Consider the following 21321-nt stretch of genomic DNA (forward strand, 5'->3'; position numbering starts at 1 on the left):
CCATTTTCAGAATCTCTTTGAACGAGTGTCATGGGAAATATTTAGTGCCCTGAATAAATATGTAAAGATGACATGGGATAGCTGTTCCACGCTCCAGCCCAGTAGGTGGCAGTAATGCTCTTTCAGTATGGTTGCCAACTGTCAATAAAATCCACAAAAAGAAGAAAAAGACGACGAAACCCCGAAGAAGAAGAATAAACCCATTTTCTGACCTGACCCCGTGAAGTGAGCAGCCTGCAGTTTGTGTTAAAAGATTTCAGCGTTATATTTTAAATAAGGTAATGCTGTTTTTCTGATTAAGTGGATACATGTGTGGCATTTATCCTTTGGACTAGCTTCGATGTTTTTATACCAAGCGTTAATGCTTTTCAGAGTTGTTTTTATGTTAGGCTCTGCTGGGCCTGAAGCGAAACAACGCAAGCCCAGTGTGAACGCAGACAGACCCAAACCCAGGGGTCTCAAACTGTCCTGCTTGTTTTCCAACTATCCTTACCCTTGCATATTGTGATTGGCTGAAAACGCCTGGTCCAGGTAATCAACAGTGGGTAAGGACAGGGATAGTTGTTAAACAAGCAAAACAGTGTCCCTCGAGCGCTTTTTTTTTTTAGAAACCCATGCCCTAACCCAATAGTCAGCATCGAGAGCGTGTCTTAGTCTTTAAGGGGACTTACTTAACATCTGAGTGATTTTTGATGCAGCCTCTTTCATTGTCCCAGGGTGGAGAAACTGGAGAAATGGAGGCTCAGGCTGTAGTCAACCAGCATCAACCAAAAAATGGGCCTCAGCAGAATCAAAAGAAAAATGCTAAGGTAAGTATGACAAAGATCTTTTAAAAAAATCAAAATAACAGATTTTATGGTCACACTCACATTAGCTGACATGCATGATGCTGACTGCCATGAAGGAAACTTGATTTCCTTTCTGGTGTCTTTCTTCTGTACACTGGCTGCTGTGATGGAGAGCCAGGCGGCAGCAGTCCTGGGCAGGTGGACTTAGGTGCCAGCCTCTTGTGCTCTCAGGCCTAATTGTACACTGGGTTTTGAAGACCCTACTCATTGGTCTGGAGCTCTCATGTGTGTCCTGCAAAGTCCAGCTCTTTGGCTTCACAAAGCAAGCATTTTTTTGTTGTTCTTCACATCTGAGTTGGAGCTTTCTGTGTGATGTGAACTTGGTTCTCTGAACCAATAGCTAATGGCAGTTTACTTGGTTTTTACTTCTGAGTGCTGTCATGTTCAAAACAATATAGGCCTAATCTTTAACAGGGCCTCTTCCTTGCGTTGTTACTTAAAATGTAAATCAGCTATAAAACAGAGCGTCGTTGCAGTGATTGCTGTGAATCGATGGGAAATTTGAGAAATCCTGTTGTTAAATTCCTGAATTTGGTGTAAAAAAAATTCACCAATAATAGAAGATTACAGTGCACTTCACTTTTTTCAATTTTGTCATGTTGTAGCCTGATACTATAATTGTTTGAATTTTTTTTTCTCATTATTCTACATTCAGCACAACATAATGACAAAGTGACAACAGAATTTCAGGAAAAACTGAAGTATCACATTTACATAAGTATTTAGAGCCTTTGCAACAACACAAGAAAATTTGCTCAAGCATCTCCCATTTCTCTTGATCGTTGCTGAGATGTCTCTGCACCTTGATTGGAGGCCACCTGTGGTAAGTTTGATTGATTGGACATGATTTGGAAAGGCACACACTTCTCAATAGAAGGCCTGCACTGAATGTTCCCTGGAGCACAGTGGCCTCCATAATACTCAAATGGAAGAAGTTACTTTAAAATAGTTCATTCCTGTATAATAAAATCTACTACAGCCTTCATAAAGTCAGAGCTCTGACCAGATCTCTGAAGCTATGGTTAATTCTGCACTCTGAGCTACAGTAACCAGAACGACTCATTCTTGAGATTATTTTCCACTCAATAAGTTTGTAACCTCTTTAGGCTTAGACCCCAATACAACATTTGATGTTGATCTTCTTGTAAGCGCTAAGCTCTCTTAGTCTTTCATTTTAGTGAGGCATTTCCTGAGGTCCTGACCTCAGTGTTCTTAAATGTTGCCACTGTTGACATATTGAAATTTATGGTTTAGCCTTGAGTATATTAAATCTAAGAGACTAAGCGTTGCAGCTCTACATTCTCATTTATTGAGCATGTAGACTAATGACCAGATGACATGATTTAGACACCATTTATACAATTCTCTGACAGTCACTGCTTGTTGCAGGGCTCATGGAGAATTAGGATAATAATGGCTATATGGCGTATATAGTCTGGCGGGGTTGAACAAGGAGTTCAGTCCTCCGCTAAGTGTCGTCCTATCACTAATGCCTCTGTGTCTCTCTCCTTCATGTGGGTTTATTCCCTCCATTGACAGAGAAAGCAGCCGCAGCATTCTGCTGATATAGGTAAGTCCTGTACACACGGTGCCACTGCCAGTTCTGAGAGCAGAAGCTTGAGATCTAGATTTCCCTGCTTCATGTCACAGGTGGTGGCATGTTCACCACTCTGAGACTCTCACTCTCAGAGATGGGTGCTGTTGTGGTGTCGTCCATGGTTTTGGTCTTTGGAGATCCATGTTTGCGTCTGCAAAACATTTTCCAGTATCTTAACACAGATTTGCTATGTAGAAAATCGGATTTTCATCATTTTAGGTGGCATTTAAAATTTGACAAATTTATAAATGTTAACCCATACTCCTGAGATGATGATACACTGAAGACCAGCACCATAAGCTCCATTAGTCCCTAGTGACATCTGCACATGGTCCCAAAACATGGTCTGGGACATATACTAATACAACCATACATCTGCTATGGTTGGTGGTGATGTTTTATGCACTTTGTGCTGTGATGGTTGTATAAACATATTTTCTTCTCCATGAAATACTTTTTAACACTGCTGAATGCAGCATCCCCTCTTACATTCAGTTGCCTGTGCTACACTGGCTTGAGTGATGATGTCTTGTATTACATTGCTTTTTATACCAAGTAAATCATATCTGCTTATCAGAGTATTTCAAATTATATGGGGTATTTACTGTGTGTTCGCAGTTGGACTGTGTCATTAGTGCAACTCAGAAGTGATAACTTCTGCAGTTGGGCACAGTGAGACGCAACAAACCATAGGAGCTGGTGTCAACAGCCCGTTTTGGGCCTGAATGGGGGTTAGATAAGAACTGCCGTTCATGTTCTTCCCCCAGTCTTCAAAAGCACATGAGGTATTTTGGGTTTCCAATGATGCTTCAGTTCCTATTGCCAGAATAAAATTCCTTGGCCGTCAGACACTGCAAGCAACGTAGGAACACAACACTTCAGCATCTTCATTTGTATGTTTATTATAATTACAGGTGTCTCCTAAGGAATGTACAACCCAGTGGCTTCATGAACTAGTTTGTTGAACATGAAGTTGTTCATCCATTGTGAACCAATATTGAGGTGTGCTTTGTGCTGATCAATGTTGTCTTTTCCCAGTTTTCACAAAAGGGACGTCTATCCAGACCGTACCCTCTCTTAGCAAACAGTTGAAGGGGGTCACAGAGTGTGTCATTGGTGAGCAAAGAGATACATTTTACATACATTACCATCCTATTTCCCCTTCCCTTCCTATATTTACATGCATAACTTATGACCTTTGCACGTCTACAGGTCTTCAGTATGTGTGGGAGTATCGCAGCCCAAGTAAATCTGTGCCACCACACTACCAGTGTAAACTCTGTGCCGTCTCCCGCTTGCAGCATGATATGCTTGCTCACGTGAAAGGCTGGAAACACAGTTTCAGATACTTAGTGAGTATTATTGGTTTATTTGTTTGCCTTAAAGGCCTGGTATTATTGTAAAATTTGTTCTCCTTCCCATAAACAGAAAAAGGTCCACCCTGACAAAGTCACCTGTGAGGAGGAGGAGGCCATCAGAGATCCTGCTGTAAGAAAGATGGTTAAAGATGTTGCAGCTGAGGTGGAGAAGACAGAGGGAAGAGGACAGCTTAAGGTGAGTGTCAGATGAAATATGATCTAGGAGGGCCAGATTAAGCTGGCTTCATACCAGATGATTATATGCCTGATTTTGGGCCCAGTTTGCCCCCTAAAGTGATTGTGGGGGGCGTGGCCAAATTTGAGGAGCTCTGAAAAAGAAGACATGGTTGTTAAAATATGTCAACATTGCTGTTGTCTTTTTAATGTATCGTGCAAGACATTCCACAATAGAGTTCACAGTAAAAAAGGTGTGCGTCAGAAAGTCACATTTCATAACTTGAGTTTCTGTGAAATTTTGTGTCTGGAAATCGCCAGCGTCAAATTGGTAATACAAATGACAGGTGTGTGGTATTCTGGTCTAATCAAATAATCTAGTATGTGCACTCAGAGGATTATTATGTTAAAAATTATTTGTAACTGTCCTTATGTCTGTTCTCCCACATTTTTAAAGGGGTGAACAGTTGAAACCCATCTAATGTGTAGCCAGCCTTATTTGCTTCCACCCATGAACTTTAACGTTCATTATTATAAGATTTAGTCTCATAAGATTGCAGACTTGACATTTTCCTGTTCCTGTTGTCTTTTAGGTGATCCTGAAGGAGCCTTTTGATGTACCTGCTTTCAAAGGACTCCGTGAGCTACACTGCTATGGGTTATTTCAGTAACGGCTTATTTCCTGTTGGTTGCTTTCTCATTTTTGTATGTCTCTTGTACTTCCCTCTCTCACAGGTTCTGCTGCTCCTAAAGTTATTCCTCCACCAGTGCCAGGGATGGGACCAAAGGGACTACCCTTTGGTATGTGTATTTGAAGCATGTTCGTATAACAGTGTGTATGTACAATTTGTGCTTCTGTTGATGTGTGCAAATGCAATTAACAAATCTCTTTTACAGGTCCCAGGTTCCCTGACCCCAGGTTTCCAGGGGAGTTTCCTCCTCAGGGCAGTCCTCTGTCTGACTACCCAATTGAAGAATATGGAGAGCCTGGTTTTGGAGGCTACCTGACCAGGATACCTGACTCTGGCATGGATCGGAGACCTTTCCCAGATGGGATGGGTCATCACCCAGCTAGAACTGGAGATGGCTTTGGACCAGGTGGTGGAAGAGATGATTATGGAAGTAGAAGACTGCTGGAGGAGACCCCAAGCAGAATGTATCCTGACGAATACCGGGGCGGTCAAATGGGGAGTAGTTTAATGGATAGAACAATTGACAAACCACAGGACAGACCAGGCTTAATGGGAGCATCTCCAGAGAGTAGCAACCTTTCTAATACACTGCTCACATACCTGGTATGTGTCTCATTTCTCATAATAGATTTCTCCACTTTACAACAAGTGTCATATTACTCTGTAAAATTACAGATTTTTGTATTCAAACATACAGTTACTTCTTAAAATGTGGGTTTTTATTTTATTTATTTATTTTTATTTAAGGATACTTTCCGGATTGAGAACGAGAATGATGCACAACTGGTGCTGAAGGTGACACAGAAACTAACAGATGTACTGATGGAGTACAGACTGAGGAGTGTATCAGCGGTATGGAAAATAACAATCCTGTTCTCAAATCTTTAAAGCAAAATGATCAATTGTTAAAAATCAGATTTAGTCTACCGATTTGTCTACTATGGTTTCAGTTTAATTATAATTGAATTGTTTCTATGTAGTATCAATCACTTGTTACCCTGGCACTCCTGTACATGAGTCCAGTTCAACCTTCACATTAAAATGGTAATTACTAGCCTGCCCAAGTTTGCACAGACCAGGTTTCTACTCTAGGCTCAGGCAAAGGAATTCATCCAGCTATTCACTACCTTCATCCCAGTGTTCCCCCTGCTGCCTCTTCAGTAGCACCTGCATAGGCCTGAAACTACAGATACTAAAAGTCACACTAGGTAATGGTAGCTTCCTTCTTATAGTAACAGTTGTTATGGTTGCTGGAAAGTATTTAAGCGGTAATACTTTATGCCGTATACTTTTACTGCTTAGGAGATATTAATTTCAGGGTCTAGAGTAAACCAACTAGAGGCTCCATCTAATGAACCTGACTTAGGGTGTATTCACACCTAGGCTGGTTTGCGCCTGGTTGCCAATTGTCAAACCAATTACCAGCATTACCAAACAAACTAGCCACACACGCTGCTGATGCTCCATGTTTGTTTTTCTCAGGTAAACAACTTCTTATTCTTATTATTTATGTGGCGGTTGGCAAATAACATATAGTGCATTACCGCCACCTCCTGAATGGGTCTGAATGGTTTCCCGGGTAAACTATTCCTCCTACCAAGTAAGATTTCTGACAAATTAGAGAACAGTTGGCTCGTGCATGACATTTGTTTACAACTTTGGACGGCTTGGGGCTGTTACCCTGTGAACACAAATGACCCAAAAGAAAAATGCAACAATGTGTATTTTTAGCCCTGACTCAGAACAAAGTAAACGAGCCACAGGTGTGAATACACCGTAGTCACACACAATCTATTTCTTTTACATCAACATGGAGAAGCTACACACAATTTAAAGAAACCCTTATAAAATTACAAGCAAGGGAGCTTTTACTTTAACTGCAGATGTCGTACTTTATATAGCAGATGCAAAAGGTAACAGAAACAAAAGTGTTTAAAACAATAAAATCAATAATACAATAATCAATCAGAAATTTCTATTCTTTCCCTGTCACAACCTCCTTGGTGTTTAAAGAATAAGGCTGGTTGAAGAGTATAAAAATCAAAAATGTAAAAATTGGTTGTTAAGTCTGTGGTTCAAGCTCGATTCTGTCATGCTTTTCACCGTCCTTGGCGTTGGAGTCTCATCTCCAGGTTCGATGGTGTAACTGCCTATGGCAGTCTTGCCTAATTAGGTGGATTCTGGATGTCTCCTGTTGGTCTCAGTTCACTCCTGGTTGTGGCAAAAATCTTGAGGCAGACAGAGTTCCTCCAGCAACTGAAAAGTCTGTCCCAACTAGCAAAATTCAAGGGTTTATATACTCTTTCTCCTGCATTAGGTAATGCTTACTTTACAATTTTGATTAATGAGATATGGACTTCCATCATGTGAGTTTGTCAGTTACCAAGCAGACTTTGGGAAGTCAGATGGTGTGATCAGTGCATGGCCTATAACTAAGGCATACGTGACATTTCAGATCACATTACAGTGATCATGACTTCATTTTACCAATTTCATTCTATTTTAATTCAGGTACTTCCCTTTCTCAACCAGCCATCTCTTCACCCAGTCTTCCTGGTACTTTCCGTGAGCTTTCGCTTCCCTATTCGTTGACCTGTGCACACAACTTATTTGAATTCCATTAATTTCTCACACTCATTTCGTGTATTGTTTTCTTTTCTGTAAAACAGACTCATATGCAATCAACTATAATAAAAATCAGTACTTTTTACTATGAAATAATTTCTCAATTATACTTCTTAATGATTAACTTTTACTTCTACATGGTTTTAATCAATATTTCAGAGTCACCTTTCTATCTGTCCTCCATTTCTGCCTACTGGTTGTTCCACAATGCTGCTCTTCTTCACCTTTTCCCTTTTCTTGTTTCTTTGGTGGTATTGCTTCTGAAATTGGAGACATGCAGCTGGTGTAATCAATCACCAGCTCTGGTTCTTCTTCCTTATGCTGAATCTGTTCAGGCTCTTCTCTCAATTCTTCCTCTGTTGTCCTCCTTCTGGTTTGACTGCTCAGGAGAATCTCTCCTAGGAGGGCTCCTCTTGTGCTGTCTGTTCTTCTGAGGTCCCGATGGCCTCTCCACTTGGGATCCAAATGACTTTCTGTCATTCTATCTTTTCATCTGAGACCCAAAAATCCATCTTTCTCTCTGAGGCCAAAAGAGTTTCTTCTCATTCTACCTTTTGAGACCTATAGGACCTATACTGCCTCTCACAGGTTTCTTCCACATATTTTTTCCTTTCCTTTCACTTTAACCATCGACATCCGTTTTTCTGGGCTCTTTGACACACTGCGATAATTTCAGTACATGCTTTTGAAAAAATTGAAAATATAAGCAAACTCAGATGAACTGATTGAAACCAGTGCACTTGGAAAGATATGGTTTTTATTATTTTCTTTCTAAATGTTGTCTTCTACATTTCTTCCTCAGGGCTCTTCTCTGGACAGCTTGTCAATGAGCTCCTCAAGCTTCTCCTCTACACCCTCCAGACTACCAAGTAGCAGTGACCGATATCCAAGTGGTCTCTCAGGTACATAAGTGTCAATTCGTTCTTTCCACGGGATACACTTGTCTATTGCTCATGCTTCAAATACAAATGTTGGTAAAGCATATTTCTTCACTTTTGTCAATTTCAATGTATTTTTGGCATGTTGTCTTTCTACAGGTCCATCCAGGTACCCTGATGGTCCACCTAGGTATTACAAATGAAAGATACGCTTCAGTCTTCTCATCTCTGGCTGTGTGCAATCATGATGAAGTTGAAAACTTTTGGATTTTTATGCTTTTAGGCATTGTTTTTTATTTTAGTTATGCAGTAGTTTCCTTTTTTAAATGTTTTTGACTAGGAAATTGAAAATGTGTATACAGTGAACATTTACACAAAATGGCTTGTGCATGTTTTCAGCAGCTGTAACTGAACATTAAGTGTATGACTTGTTAATTTCCCATGGTCCATTTCTGTTACTAGTAATAAAGAAAACAATGGTGTGAAATCGATTCATTCTTAAGGTGAATGTGAATAAATATTAAAAAACACATTCAGTTTTTGTCCTGCATAGACAAGAATGGGGGAGCTCCAGTGCCTTCTGAAAGTAGACCTTGAAATGCACAAGACATTACAAGCTGCTTCTTCTGGGCCAAGCTTCAGTGGATACACCAAATACCTCAACAAATCCCAAAATAATACCACAAAATATGTCTGTACATTTCCTCCAGGCTTTGTAGGTGAGGGTGATTCCTTCTGGCCATTTTATATTTATACAGCAGTAGAAACAGCACGGCAAAGTGGATCCTTTCCAACCCTGCACAAATACAGGCTAGTTATCTTAATGGGAAGTTCTTTTCAGTTAATAAGCCATGAAACAGTATTTAAACATTTATTTTTAAAATGTACATAACATTCACAATGGGAATGTGAGGAATTGCTTAAATAATTAATAAAAAATTGTTTAACAAGTCAGCAGGTAAATGCAACAAAGACTGACAGTTGAAAGCTAATCATGGTTGGGGGAGAAGATCCCAATCTTTGGCAACAGTGTCTGCATTTCAGCTTCAACCATTTTTTGCCACCATCTCCTCCATCTGCTTCACATTTATACAGGTAAGAAGCACTTGTGTCCCCATGAAGTCTCTTCCATGCAGCCTGTGAGCCAGAGCAGCAAGCTTTTGCGATTTAAACTGAACCACAGCCTTGCCAATACAATTGCTGTCAGCGTCATGCAGTAAGATGATGTCATCGTCTTTTAGTTTGTATGTGCAGAAAAGTTGTTTTATTTGACTTTTCTGCACACCTGCAGGCAGGTTTCTGATAAACAGGCACGTCTGAGCTGCTGGATCCAGCTTCATGCCTGGTGCTTCTTCAGGTGTTTCAATTGGATTTAAATTTCTCTTTTGATTTCGTTTCTTCTTTGTGTCCCTCTTCAGACGATGCTCAGGTTTCTTGGGATGGATGTTTGTCATCACATCCCTCATCTCTTGCCGAGTAACTGATGATACTTTAACGGTACTGAAGCCCACATAGCAGCCATTGAGATTGACTGCATATTCATAATCCTCTGAGCGGGTAAAAATTAGAAACGCTTTGTCTGTTCTGTTACCTTCCTTGTCAAGCAGATGGAGTACATTTTTATGTTCAATGTTTGGACATCCAAACAGTTCTTTTATTCGAGTCTTGGTCATCTCTTTGGGTAGATTACTGACCATGACAATATGCTCCGTAGTTGGTGATAAGGCAGCTGAGTCACAGTCATGTCTTGGCTTTTTTGGATATTTTGATAGCAACAGGTTGACAGATTGCCTCTTGAGCTCCAGCACAGAAGTGGACTGTTGTCTGTGGTTTATAGTTTCTCTAAGAAGGTTTTGCTGGGCTTTTGCATTTTCCCCATTAACAAAAGCACTTTCACATTCTTGCAATGCACTAATCCACATCTTCTCAGTTGCACCACGTACCTCCACACAAATGGAGCCCAGCAACTGTTGGTTAAACCGAAGAGCATCACATGCTTCTTGCATGCTTGCAAACTTGACAAGGCAGCCATGGCTGAGACCAAGATTCACATTCACTATCACCTCCTGTACTGTCAGCCCCCTAAAAAAAATGCAGATGTCCTCTTTTGTAGCGGAGAGTGGCAGACCAAACAGTCTAACATAGCCTGGTTTTGAATTCATGGTTATCTCTGTTGTTTTCAACTTGTCAGACACAACTACACTGTCTGCCTTAAGGAAGTCACCTCCCAGCACCATCCCATCGCCTTTGCCTTGATGGGATGACTGCAGACCTTGAAGGACTGTACAAATACCAAGAAGAAAGGCAGTATTAGAATCAAGGGTCTGTAGAGCTGGCATTTGTAGATTTGCAGCACTGGGAGGAGTCGATGGCAGATCTGAAGTCCTGGGATCACGAGGTCCCGCTTTCAAAGATGGCAAATTTACTTCCAGGGATGGCTCAGGTCTCTTAGATGTAGGATATGTGGAGGAGGGTTTCTTCTTCAACATTGACTCTAATTTGTGCTCCAGCTCTGCCATGCTGCTTATGTGCAGAATCACCTTAGATCCTTTGAGGAAATGTCCAGTATGCCTCATGGCAAGCTGGGCCTCTTTCTCAGTACTAAATGCAATAAATGCTTCTCTGAGACTTCCTCCCACTATGTACACCCCACCATCAGGGATGTGAAGACTTTCAAAGAATTTCCTTATATCTTCTGTACCTGCCTTCACATCAAGCCCTTGTAATCGCAGAATTATGGTCATTTTGTCATACCAGGTCAGATGATATCTGAAAATTAAGGAAACTATGAGAAAAAACACGAAACAAATGCATAACAGTCTTTTGCTATGTATTCCCACACGATATTCAGGAAGAAAACACGTGCGTCATACAGGAGCACTGAAAGGAAGAGAAAAAACGCGGTAAAATATGAAAAAAAAAGTTTTCTGTCGCCACGAAATATATACAAATACTCACCACTACAGGATACAATCTATAGTTGTTAACAGAAAGTTGCTGTTTTTGTTGTTTTGGCTCAAATTAATCGAAATTTCGTGCTGGAGATTCCTGAGCTGCCCCCACTCCCCCGTCAACCCACATTGCGCATTTCCCCGCCCTTTACTTTTATTGGCTCTGAAATCTAACGGAGGTGCATTACTGCCACCTACTGGCCTGGAGTGTGTCCTACAGTGAAATCTTTCCTCATCTGCAGGAAAATCTGATTTATTTTCTTGCCAGAATAAAAGTTAAACAACATTTTATGACAAGAGTATACACGCAAAATCCTACTACTGAGCTATCCTACTATCCTAGTTGTGACAGAAATAATATATTTGTTCTTAATCATTTTTAATAATCTGTCTTTTGTTCACTGCGTTAGTCTTTATGATTATAAAACATTACAGCATATCACGTTTTCCACTACAAAAACCGTTTCCCTCCACAAAAATGTTGTCTTCAGTCCATATTTAATGTAGCCTTTAATCCGTACAAAGAAATACCCAATTAAAATAAATAAAATAATAAGATGCCATAAAAGCCCCAAAGATACTTTCACCAAGTGCTAAATCCATCAGCACAAACATCACAATCTTCAGCCAAAATATTACAAAGAAAATGCTCCCAGACATTTAGCAATCAGCATAATTTACCTCGCCCAAAGGTCTCTACACAGCTTCTTCCTGTCACCCACAGTTACCGGCAAGGACCCACATGTATTTAAATGTTCCACTGACTTTGTAAAGCTTGTATGCACACCTCTTAAACTCTTTTATTGCCACACATTCATTTTAATAACATTTTGTTAATCTAAAAGCAGTACTTACTTGAGCTCCTTCTCTCTTCCTTGATAACTATGCAGACATATTACTCTACTTATTCAGGAAATGAATTAGATTTTCAAGACTGCTGCTTACAGTTCCTGTTAAAAGTCCCCTGTGACTCATATATTCTGTCAGAGATTGTTTCAGAATCACATGATAATCCAAAAGTTAAAAAGCATTGTTTGTTATTACTAAGGGTCATCTTTATACAGCCAGTTTAAAAATGTTCCTCTTGCAAAAAGATTCATACTCACCTTCACAGGCATTGTATGGTCCTCTAATGATCTGCAATCTATATGAGAATATGGTTTTGTTAAACTGCCGACCACACAAATGAGCTCAAGGTTCACCATCTGCAGGATCTTTGACACCTTTGTTAATGTTAATTTTTAGTTATAAGGTGCTCTTTCTACAATGACAAGTGAAAAATGAATGCACTGAAATATATATATATTCCTCCTAATAAACCTATAAGTTATCTCTGATATGGGCTGTAATATCCCTCTTGGTGATGAGGGCTTGAAAAAACTGAGCCATAATGGTCAATATTTACATCTAAATACAATGTATACCCAAAAACTGGCAAGTACTGTTATCCTAAGGATATTCTTAATTAGTGTTCCATCAAAGGCTCTACACACCAACACAGAATTCTGCTAGGGAAAAAAAGGAAGCTAAAATGCAAGAAAAATAAAACATTTACTGTTATTTTGACTATAGCAGAATTTAAATAATATAATATCATATATCACCTTTTTAACATTATAAGAGGCAAAAATAACAAATTACAGTTCTAAATATTTAAACCTTTTCTAAATAAATTGGATTTTTAAAGCTGTACTCACTATAGGTTCACAGCTTCAAAAACAGTAAAACAGCCTCCAAAAATGTAGATACAAACACAATGCTTACATTAGACAGCCCTCCCTCACTGAAAAAAAAATTCAGTTAATGTAACTGTAAAATAAAGAGGTTTTATGACATGGGGGGTGTGGATGACAAGGAGGATGTCTTCCAAAAACAAGACAAATCTAAAAATATCCAATTTTTTTGCACTAAACCAGATAGATAGCCTGTAGAAGCATCAGATAAAGGGAGTGATCAGAGACTATTAATTTAAATCCCCAAAAGAAAGAAAGAAAGTGTTGGCGAAATTCTTGTAGTTTTCTCATAGAGATGAGAAAATTGAAAGTCCACATTGATCTTTTATTGATCAGCTAAATGGTCAGAAGTGCACACTCTCACAGGAGCGAGCACAAACCAGCTTCTGTTATAGGTCACTACAAATAATATTCATAATATATTCACACATATTGGTAATATGAATATGACACTACGTTTCGCTACGTGTTTTAGACGTACACAAGAATTTGTTAGTAACGTCATCACGCTGGATGAATGGAATTGTGGGTAAAAAGGAAGACCGTTGCTTACCATGGCGACAGGGACGCTACTGTTTGTTGTTAACAGACATAAAGTACCTTTAACATTATTTCTTTTAATATACACAGACCTACTGCACTGCCAGCATTTTGTCGTTACCTATAAGTCTCCTTCAGATTGTGGCGTGGAAGAATATTTCGATATTTCGAGTCTGTCGTGTGTGAAGTGCGGTCCAAATCAGCGACGGAGTACAACAGGTCGGTTAGTGACAGCCCACATCATAAGAACTGATTTAACTGTCTTTAGTCATTTAGCTACTTTAAAGTAAATCAACTGTGAGATGGTCAGCTAAGAAGCCACGTTAAACAAGAGAAGCGCTAGCAGGGTGGCTAAGATAATTGAAATATCAGTCAAGAACCTAGCTAACATGACTGCTAATGAGCAAAGAAAATCCACCGTTAACAAGTACCCACGGTGCATCGCTCCCCGAGGGCCAGTGGCCTGTTTGTTTTCTCCCTGTTCTGCTAGCGTTAGTTACCTAAATCAGGTAACTGTTCAGCCAATCAGAAGTTGGAAGGTACCATCTCAGGTGAGGGTGGAGTACGGGAAAGCAGAGTAGGGGTAAAGTATTAATATATTTAAAACACAAACAGTCACAAACAGTTTCCAGTCATTTTTTTTGACTAATCAGTCAGTTGTTTGGTCTGTGAAATCTGATGGCGATCAGAATCAATAACAATTCTCAAATTTGCTGTCTTGAATATTACTCTGCCTCTTTAGGTATCTGCAAGAAAATACTCAAATAAGGCAGAGGCCAACCGGGTTTAGGTTGCTTTTCTTCTCCTACACATCTGACATCCAGAAATGTAAAAGAATGTAAAAGAAGCAAATTCTTATCGACAGTTGGTCTTCAGTGCAAATGCATTATGGTAGCGAAGAGGCAAGTACTCTAGGGCCATAAAAAGAGAAGTTTCAAGTTTCAGGTCGTCCACAGGCAGGCGGAAGCTCCTGGGGTTTCCAGTTCACTCTGGTTTTAATAATATATGTTTAATAATGACATTTGATTAGTCAGTGTCATTTATCCCTAGAAGGAATTATAGCTGTTAGTGGTATTAGCACTTGGGTATGGTATAATTTAGTATGATGATCATTAATTGATTTCTGCAATGAATAGACTTCATCATAGCCTGATTCTGCTAATAATATTTCTTTGTACTTAATGCCATTTTGATAATAATTCTATTTACACATTAAGTAGTGTGTACATTAATCACATTAACCAGTCCTTTTCTTACTTTTGATCCATTTCCCCATAATGTGGCTCTTGCCTGGCATCCTTCTTCTTGAACTGCCCTTTGTTCTACAGTAGTAGTGAGCATAGCAGAGAGGGCAACAGTACATAGTTATGTTCTTGGTTATGCTGGCAGTGATGTCACTCACCATCTCAGTGGTGTGGTTTGGTATAAACAGGGTCCCATACTTATGAAGAATTAATACGTTTTGATTACTATTAGATGCAAATTAATATTTCAGAACCTATACATCATACAGTAACACATGTGTACACTAACTGTGTATTGGCTCCCTTTGTCCGGCAGGGCTGAGCTGTATTTGCAAAACTGGGTACCAAACTCTCACCACTGATAAGACGTCCATTACTTGTCAGCAGTGTCCCACGGACCAGCCTGTATGTGCTGTTTACTATTTATCTCACACTGTCACTTTCCCTGCACAATTTCTAATCTTATTTCTTATGATGCCTTATTGACCAGCTGTCTTGTTTTACAGGCAGTAACAAAAGATGGGTTTGGGTGTATTCGCTGTTCAGGCATTCTCAGTGATATGGGAACATGCCAGTGCCCACCAGGCAATGTCCTGGGTGAGTAACCAGCCACAGGACTTATTTATAAATATCAAGAATGCAACACCATGAGAGATGGTGTGTATAATTGCATAAAATGTATGTAAATAACTGAATGTAATCTGTTTTTCCAGTGGAGAGGGATAACAATGGAAACCTTTTGAGTGAGGCCAGATGTGAAATGTGTAACGGAAATAGCTCTGCTTTTTCCGTGCCAAACAGCAGTGGAGACAGGTATTGGCTGAAACTGCAAATCAAGACACAACAACTAAGATACTGAATATTGATGATTATATTTTTACAAGTGACTTATAATGTTACTGTGTATATTAAAAAATAAAACATATAAATAATCTATTTGCAGTTTTTAAGAGATGGAACAGTGTCTAAAATTGTTTTTCAGGTGTGAGAGATGCCAGGCTTCCTTCATTACCACCTCCTGTGCATGTAATTCTCCTAATATCCTGGTGAGTTCAACCAACCTTCTACCCTCAACTCTGACATCAAGTACACACACCATCTATGTAACGGAGTAATACAATCCATATATTATCAATAGTTTTTATGTGATTTTCCAGGCTGGAGGATTATGTATTCCTCCAAGCACCCTCTCTACTAATGTGAATCCCAGTGTCAACTATGCTCAGTTGGTGAGTCTCCTCATTTTGTCTCATCTTACTTAGTGTATTTTGATTCATTCTGATATATTTTAATTATTATTTTTTCTTCTGTTCATCTTGCAGAAGTTCAGTCTTCAATCTGCCTGGTTTGTAAAAAACCTCTATTCCTCATCAGCAGCCTGCTTGGTAATTACATGTATTTTTTTTATTCTTGAATGTTTTACTTTTTCTTTATGTCATAGGATGCCAGTTCTAGTCCTGGGCACAGCCCACTTGATAATGTTTCAGGTTTTCCAATGGTATGTTGGTGTCAAAATACAGAGTAATAGTTCATGTGATGAAATAATTGTGTTGTCTTGGTGTTCAAACAATTCTTAAGACATTATTGTGTGTAACGAAAACATTACTGTTTTTTAGGGTTATTACGATTTTTCTGACGCATGCGATTAGATAACATAGACCATGGCATAGATAGCATTGTAACCACATCCGTGTACTTACAGGTCTTCTCCAACATGACGGCATGCCAGGCTCTCGGGAACATGTGCGTGATGAACATGCACTCATTCGGTGGACTGTCCAATGATGCCTGTGGTCTCTTTAATACCATTTTCAGATCAAGGGCTGCTGCAGGCTCAACTCAGGACATTTCCTATTGGTAATCAGCAATATTCTTGCATTGTAGAAGATCCTTCCTTATATGATTGAGTTTCACTCAGGGCCGAAATTAAGCACTTTGATTCCTCTGTCACCAGGAGAGCTAATCTGCCATGGCTTTACTATGGGGAAGAACCAGGACTGGCCAGTAGAGTGCTTCAGACGAATCCTATTCCTACTGGATTCAGTTTTAGTGGAGGAAATATGGTAAGTGTTGTACAGCAAAAAAAAAAAAAAAAAAAGTTATAAAATGAGCAGTAAACCAAAAACAGCACAGAAAATGTTATGTTGAAATGCAAATGTGTTTGTTTGACAGAATACTGAGATTAAGCTGCTTGCTGTTGTCTACAATGTCAGAGGGGAGTTCCTCAGATGGGAGCAAGTAGGAGGAGGTAATCTACAGGTAAGATGTGGTGCCTTATTCTAAGAACATAGCACTTTGTAACATTCATGTGTATATAAAAGTGCTTGTTAGCACAGATGGGTTGGTTGTAGGGTCAACTCACAATTATTGTTTCCCTTTACTCTTTTGTATGTTAACAACAGAAAATTTTCAGTTGTGCTATTGACTAAGTTCTATATTTGTTTACAAAGTATACAAATATAGGAAGCTGTTTTTCTTTTCCTCTTGCTTAGCTTTGTCCAGAAGTGGCCAGCAAACAGGCAGCAGCCTTCAGCTTTGGAACTGCTTACCAGGAAAGTGTGAGTGTTTCTTCTTTCACATATCTTATACTCTCTTGTAAGGCCAAGTTGTGTTACAAGCTGTATGTGTCTGTAGTGTGATCTCTCAGTAGCAAAGCTGTTGGATGGCCATCCTGAGCCACTGTTCTATGATGTGTTTATGGACCTTGGTGGAAAAAAGAACCGAGAACTTCTCCCTTTGCCTACACTGGTCTATAACCAGCAATACAACGGACGATTCATCAATCAAGGTATATTTTGAGTGTGTGTGTGTGTGTGTTTGTTCGGGAGCTTTGTTTTACTATGTTTGACCTTTGTACAGACAGCATGAAGGACTGGTACCTATCTCGACGGATGTTCCTTGTTGACACACTGAGTGGAAGAGAGAAGAGCATCACCTCCCAGCCTAAAGTCATCCGTGTGGCCAGCAGTGTCACAATTAGGTGGGCTCCTGATGTACATGGTACTCTACCATCATTTTTTTTTTTTTTAAATAAGTGAAAGCTTCCTATTGTAACTACATTGTGAAATTGTGATGATGTTTTTGATCAAAAGTGTGTACTTGCTAGGTTCCAGTTGGTTCCACGAACCCGGGAAGGACAGATATTTCCCCCTCTAATGACTGTGACCTACAGTGACATTCCCATCACAGACATCAATACGCAAACTGTGTCTGTGAGTAGGTTGCGCGCACACACACACACACACACACACACACACACACACACACACACACACACACACACACACACATATAGTTGTGGGAACGGGATAATGCATTCACCATCCCCTAATCCTTTCTTAACCATGAAATGCCTAACTCCAAGCCTTATCTTCAGAAATGAAGTTGCAATGTGATTGTTTTTCCCAATAGAAATGAGTTGCTTTTATCTCAAAAACAAACTTTAAATTGTCTCATGTGTTGTTGTTTATTTATTTATCTGCATCTAGGCAACATTTGCTGTGGAGTATGAGATGGATCAGAGTGAGGCTCGCATAAAGACTGATGTGAGTAGTTTGAATTAAACATTATTGAAACAGCTCTTGTGTGTTTCTGTGTTTATGTCACAGCATGCCATGACACAGCATCACCTGTAGCTCTAATAATGTTGTGTTTGCACAGACTGCTCTGGGTGTGATGGGTGGTGTGGCTGTGCTTTACTCTCTCCTGAAAACAATCAGCTGGAAGAGGAGGATCGCCTCTCCGCTCATTGATGTGATGGTACTGTGTCTGTAACATATCATGATTTAAACCACTTCAGTTCATGTTTGTGTATTTTAGAGGAAATTCTGGTCATTCCCTCCTTCTGTCTCAGACTATGCTGAAGTTTGCATTGTTTTATGCTGGAGATCTGGCCAATGTTTTCTTTGCTGTCACTGTGGGAACTGGACTTTACTGGCTCATCTTTTACAAGGTTAGTCTCTTTCACTTAATTATAGGACTGATATACTTTTGTATACTTTTACTTCTGTCTTTATTGTTTGCGTCACTATTTTCTATCTGCCTTTTCCTTTGAGGCCTTTATTAGAATTATTTCTTTTTTAAACACAGTGTTTCTTTTGTCTTTGCATGGTTTTCTGTTTTTTTCCTCTCTGCACTCTTTAGACATTAAAGGCAAGTCTATTTTCTACTTTCCCCAAATGTTTTTTGAATGCATAGATTTTGATGTATTTGCTATTTGCTGCTTTCTGGGATTTATGTGTTTATGTGTCTGTTTAGGCCCAACAGTTTGTTTCAGTGCTGTTACCACTGCCCCATCAGGAGAAGCAGTTTGTGACATACATTGGTTGTGCCTTCGCTCTCAAGGTTAGAGACATACTGAACAGAGTTAAAAATGAGCTGTATTAATTTTAAAAGCTACATAGTGTTGTTTTGTGTATGTGTATGTAGGCTGTGCAGTTTCTCCACAAGTTGAGCCTTCAGGTGTCAATTGATATATTCCTAATTGACTGGGAGAGGCCACGAAACAAAGTTAGCAGGACTGTGCAAGGTACAAACACATTTACTCAAGATTTAAATGTCATCATATTTAGTAGTTGTACAACCGTTTTACTGCATTCATATCCACTGCTATTTCAGCTACTGGAGAGTTAAAACGTGACCCTGCTCCTGTCAGCATCTGGAGGACCTACTTTGTAGCTAATGAATGGAATGAGATCCAGACCATCCGCAAGATCAGCCCAACTTTTCAGATCATGACTGTGCTCTTCTTTCTTGAAGTACATCTTACATCAACACATACACTTAGCTTTTGATAATGTCCCCTTTCCTCATTGCTGAAATGTCACTGTGCATTGTACAGGTGCTGGGTTTTTCCAATCTGGCCCTGAGGGACCCTTGGCCAAATTTACAGCGCTCCTCACAGACATACACCCCTTCATACAGCCTGACTCTGCGCTATGGTTTGGCAGCTACTTTGTGGCTGTGTATCGGCCTCTTGCAGGTGAAACTTCCGACATCAGCTCTTATGGCTTTCTTCTCTCACCTCCCTTTTGTTTCATCCTGTCATTCTGCAGAAATAAGGAAAAAAAACAGTATGAGCGTGGAGAGCCCTTTTAAAAGATCATTATGTAACCCTACAGGTGATTTTCTTCACTGTGTTTCATGAGCGCTTTGTAGAGGACAAAATCCGTCAGTTTGTAGATCTCTGCTCCATCAGCAATGTACGTACCAATGTGTATATAATATATGAAGCAATTTATTTGTAATGTCGTATGTCAGTGTATTCTGTGAAGCGTTTTATGTATGAACCAATAAGGCAAACCACAAATTTTGCCTGTGTTTCTATATAGATTTCTGTTCTGCTATTATCTCATCGTTGCTTTGGCTACTATATCCATGGGCGTTCAGTACATGGTCATGCAGATACAAACATGGAGGAAATGAACAGCAATCTGAAGAGAGAAGGCGTATGTACACCAACCGATTACATGTGTTAGTGTTTATAGCATATTTATGGCATCATCATATCCATCCTCTTTCGTTCCACCCTCCCCTCCATCTTTTTGTATCACAAGGAGTCCCTCTGTGGTCAAAGAGGGCTGCTTCCCAACACAGAAATCCAGAGCTTTCAGGTGTCTCTTACCAACCATCTGCGGTCACAGTATGACAGGATACGGGAGTCCCTCAGTAAGGTGTGTGCTTGTAACACTCTTATAAACCCTCATAATAAACAGTCCCACCTTTTTTGTTTAAATTGTTAACTGTCTCCTGTGCTCCAGGCGAACATTCCGTCACGTCTGATGGACACATCCATGCCCACTGGGTTTGAGCAGAAGATTAGACTTTACCACACGATGAACCACTTCCTGGGATCTGTTATAGACCACGTTAGTACAAATTGGGATCTGATTATATATAAGAAGTAAAATATATGGGTTGTTTTGATTGACTTGAAATATTTTGTATGGATGAGTTTGTTTTGTTATGTTGCCCTATTGACCTTAGGCCCACCCTGACATGGACTATATAGTGAAGGATAAGCTGATGTTTGAGAGGGTCATAGGGATGGAATTTCTTGAAGCCAGTGAGAAAAGCATCTTTTACAATGGTAAAAAAAAACCCTTACATTTCTGTTTTTTCATAAATTTTAGTTTGTTTTGTTTTGTTTGTTTAACAGAAGCTATACAAAAAAACACTGTGACATACAACTATGTAGTATATCCCTGGTATATACTGTCTGTTTGTGTTTCTGTTTGCAGATGAGGCCCACTCCTTCAGTGATATGCTGTTCTATGGAAATGAAAGCACACTCCTAATCTTTGACACTTTGTTTTTCTGTGTTGTCGACCTCGGATCTCAGAGCTTTGTACTTGCAGCTGTGCTTACATACGTACAGCAAATGGTCAGTATTTAGCATGTATGCAGTATTTTGCTTTCGCTGTGCTAAAAACAACTTGTATTAAAAACCATCTCATTTATTCTAGATATTTTGCTTGATCCGTAACATTCTTGGGAGGAAGAACCTTGCCAAGAAGACCATGGTGGATGAGAGATTTCTGATATAAAATCCACTTTTCGTAATTGATTGGCATTTTGCTAAAAAAAAATGTGCACAGCTTGACCAGCTCTTTTTTTGATGTTTTTTCTTTACAGACACATTTTCACTGCTGCTTCATAATGTAAATACCATAATTTTTGTAA

The 21321-nt window shown here is 39.5% G+C and overlaps 3 protein-coding genes across 9 annotated transcripts; 2 read left to right on the top strand and 1 right to left on the bottom strand.

Annotated features, from left to right (window-relative positions):
* Positions 1–174: 174 nt before the first annotated feature.
* Positions 175–8661, top strand: LOC113136195 (uncharacterized). Of its 3 annotated transcripts, none has more exons than XM_033325597.1 (13): positions 175–278; positions 717–809; positions 2388–2418; positions 3484–3561; positions 3658–3797; positions 3874–3999; positions 4571–4616; positions 4713–4778; positions 4875–5272; positions 5417–5521; positions 7181–7225; positions 8097–8196; positions 8332–8661. In XM_033325597.1, the coding sequence occupies exons 2-13, from the start codon at positions 735–737 to the stop codon at positions 8373–8375; spliced, it is 1254 nt and encodes a 417-aa protein (XP_033181488.1). In that variant the 5' UTR covers positions 175–278; positions 717–734; the 3' UTR covers positions 8376–8661. The 3 variants fall into 3 exon arrangements, with proteins under 3 accessions (XP_033181488.1, XP_026172555.1, XP_033181489.1); XM_033325598.1 differs by lacking the exon at positions 175–278 and adding an exon at positions 1504–1671; XM_026316770.1 differs by lacking the exon at positions 7181–7225.
* Positions 8662–8769: 108 nt separating this feature from the next.
* On the bottom strand, positions 8770–12241 carry rbm12ba (RNA binding motif protein 12Ba). Of its 4 annotated transcripts, none has more exons than XM_026316769.2 (2): positions 11979–12241; positions 8770–10941 (listed from the first exon to the last, which is right to left on the bottom strand). In XM_026316769.2, the coding sequence occupies exon 2, from the start codon at positions 10914–10916 to the stop codon at positions 9219–9221; it is 1698 nt and encodes a 565-aa protein (XP_026172554.1). In that variant the 5' UTR covers positions 10917–10941; positions 11979–12241; the 3' UTR covers positions 8770–9218. The 4 variants fall into 4 exon arrangements, with proteins under 4 accessions (XP_026172554.1, XP_026172553.1, XP_026172551.1 ...); XM_026316768.1 differs by having other exon boundaries at positions 8770–10957; positions 11979–12042; XM_026316766.1 differs by lacking the exon at positions 11979–12241 and adding an exon at positions 11131–11960.
* A 1115-nt stretch (positions 12242–13356) lies between these two features.
* On the top strand, positions 13357–21279 carry tmem67 (transmembrane protein 67). 2 transcript variants are annotated; one of them, XM_026316763.2, is made up of 29 exons: positions 13357–13615; positions 14957–15045; positions 15147–15237; positions 15354–15453; positions 15623–15686; positions 15798–15869; positions 15963–16025; positions 16343–16497; positions 16595–16703; positions 16813–16899; positions 17133–17198; positions 17275–17428; positions 17500–17620; positions 17747–17852; positions 18129–18185; positions 18301–18399; positions 18494–18592; positions 18784–18792; positions 18898–18984; positions 19069–19168; positions 19258–19397; positions 19481–19621; positions 19761–19841; positions 19971–20087; positions 20196–20312; positions 20400–20507; positions 20626–20728; positions 20880–21022; positions 21105–21279. In XM_026316763.2, exons 1-29 carry the CDS (start codon positions 13411–13413, stop codon positions 21183–21185), a joined length of 2964 nt encoding a protein of 987 aa, XP_026172548.1. In that variant the 5' UTR covers positions 13357–13410; the 3' UTR covers positions 21186–21279. The 2 variants fall into 2 exon arrangements, with proteins under 2 accessions (XP_026172548.1, XP_026172550.1); XM_026316765.2 differs by lacking the exon at positions 18784–18792.
* The last annotated feature ends 42 nt before the right edge of the window (positions 21280–21321 follow it).

This window comes from Mastacembelus armatus, chromosome 16 (genome assembly GCF_900324485.2).
Source record: "Mastacembelus armatus chromosome 16, fMasArm1.2, whole genome shotgun sequence".
Lineage (NCBI taxonomy): Eukaryota > Metazoa > Chordata > Actinopteri > Synbranchiformes > Mastacembelidae > Mastacembelus > Mastacembelus armatus.

Coding starts and splice junctions, on each gene's coding strand:
- LOC113136195 (XM_033325597.1), top strand. CDS start 735: ATGGAGGCTCAGGCTGTAGTCAACCAGCATCAACCAAAAAATGGGCCT. Junction 4,000..4,570: donor AGGGAAGAGGACAGCTTAAG/GTGAGTGTCAGA, acceptor GTTGTCTTTTAG/GTGATCCTGAAGGAGCCTTT. Junction 5,522..7,180: donor GACTGAGGAGTGTATCAGCG/GTATGGAAAATA, acceptor ATTTTAATTCAG/GTACTTCCCTTTCTCAACCA.
- tmem67 (XM_026316763.2), top strand. CDS start 13,411: ATGGCGACAGGGACGCTACTGTTTGTTGTTAACAGACATAAAGTACCT. Junction 19,169..19,257: donor AGTTAGCAGGACTGTGCAAG/GTACAAACACAT, acceptor CTGCTATTTCAG/CTACTGGAGAGTTAAAACGT. Junction 20,508..20,625: donor TGGGATCTGTTATAGACCAC/GTTAGTACAAAT, acceptor TATTGACCTTAG/GCCCACCCTGACATGGACTA.
- rbm12ba (XM_026316769.2), bottom strand. CDS start 10,916: ATGACCATAATTCTGCGATTACAAGGGCTTGATGTGAAGGCAGGTACA.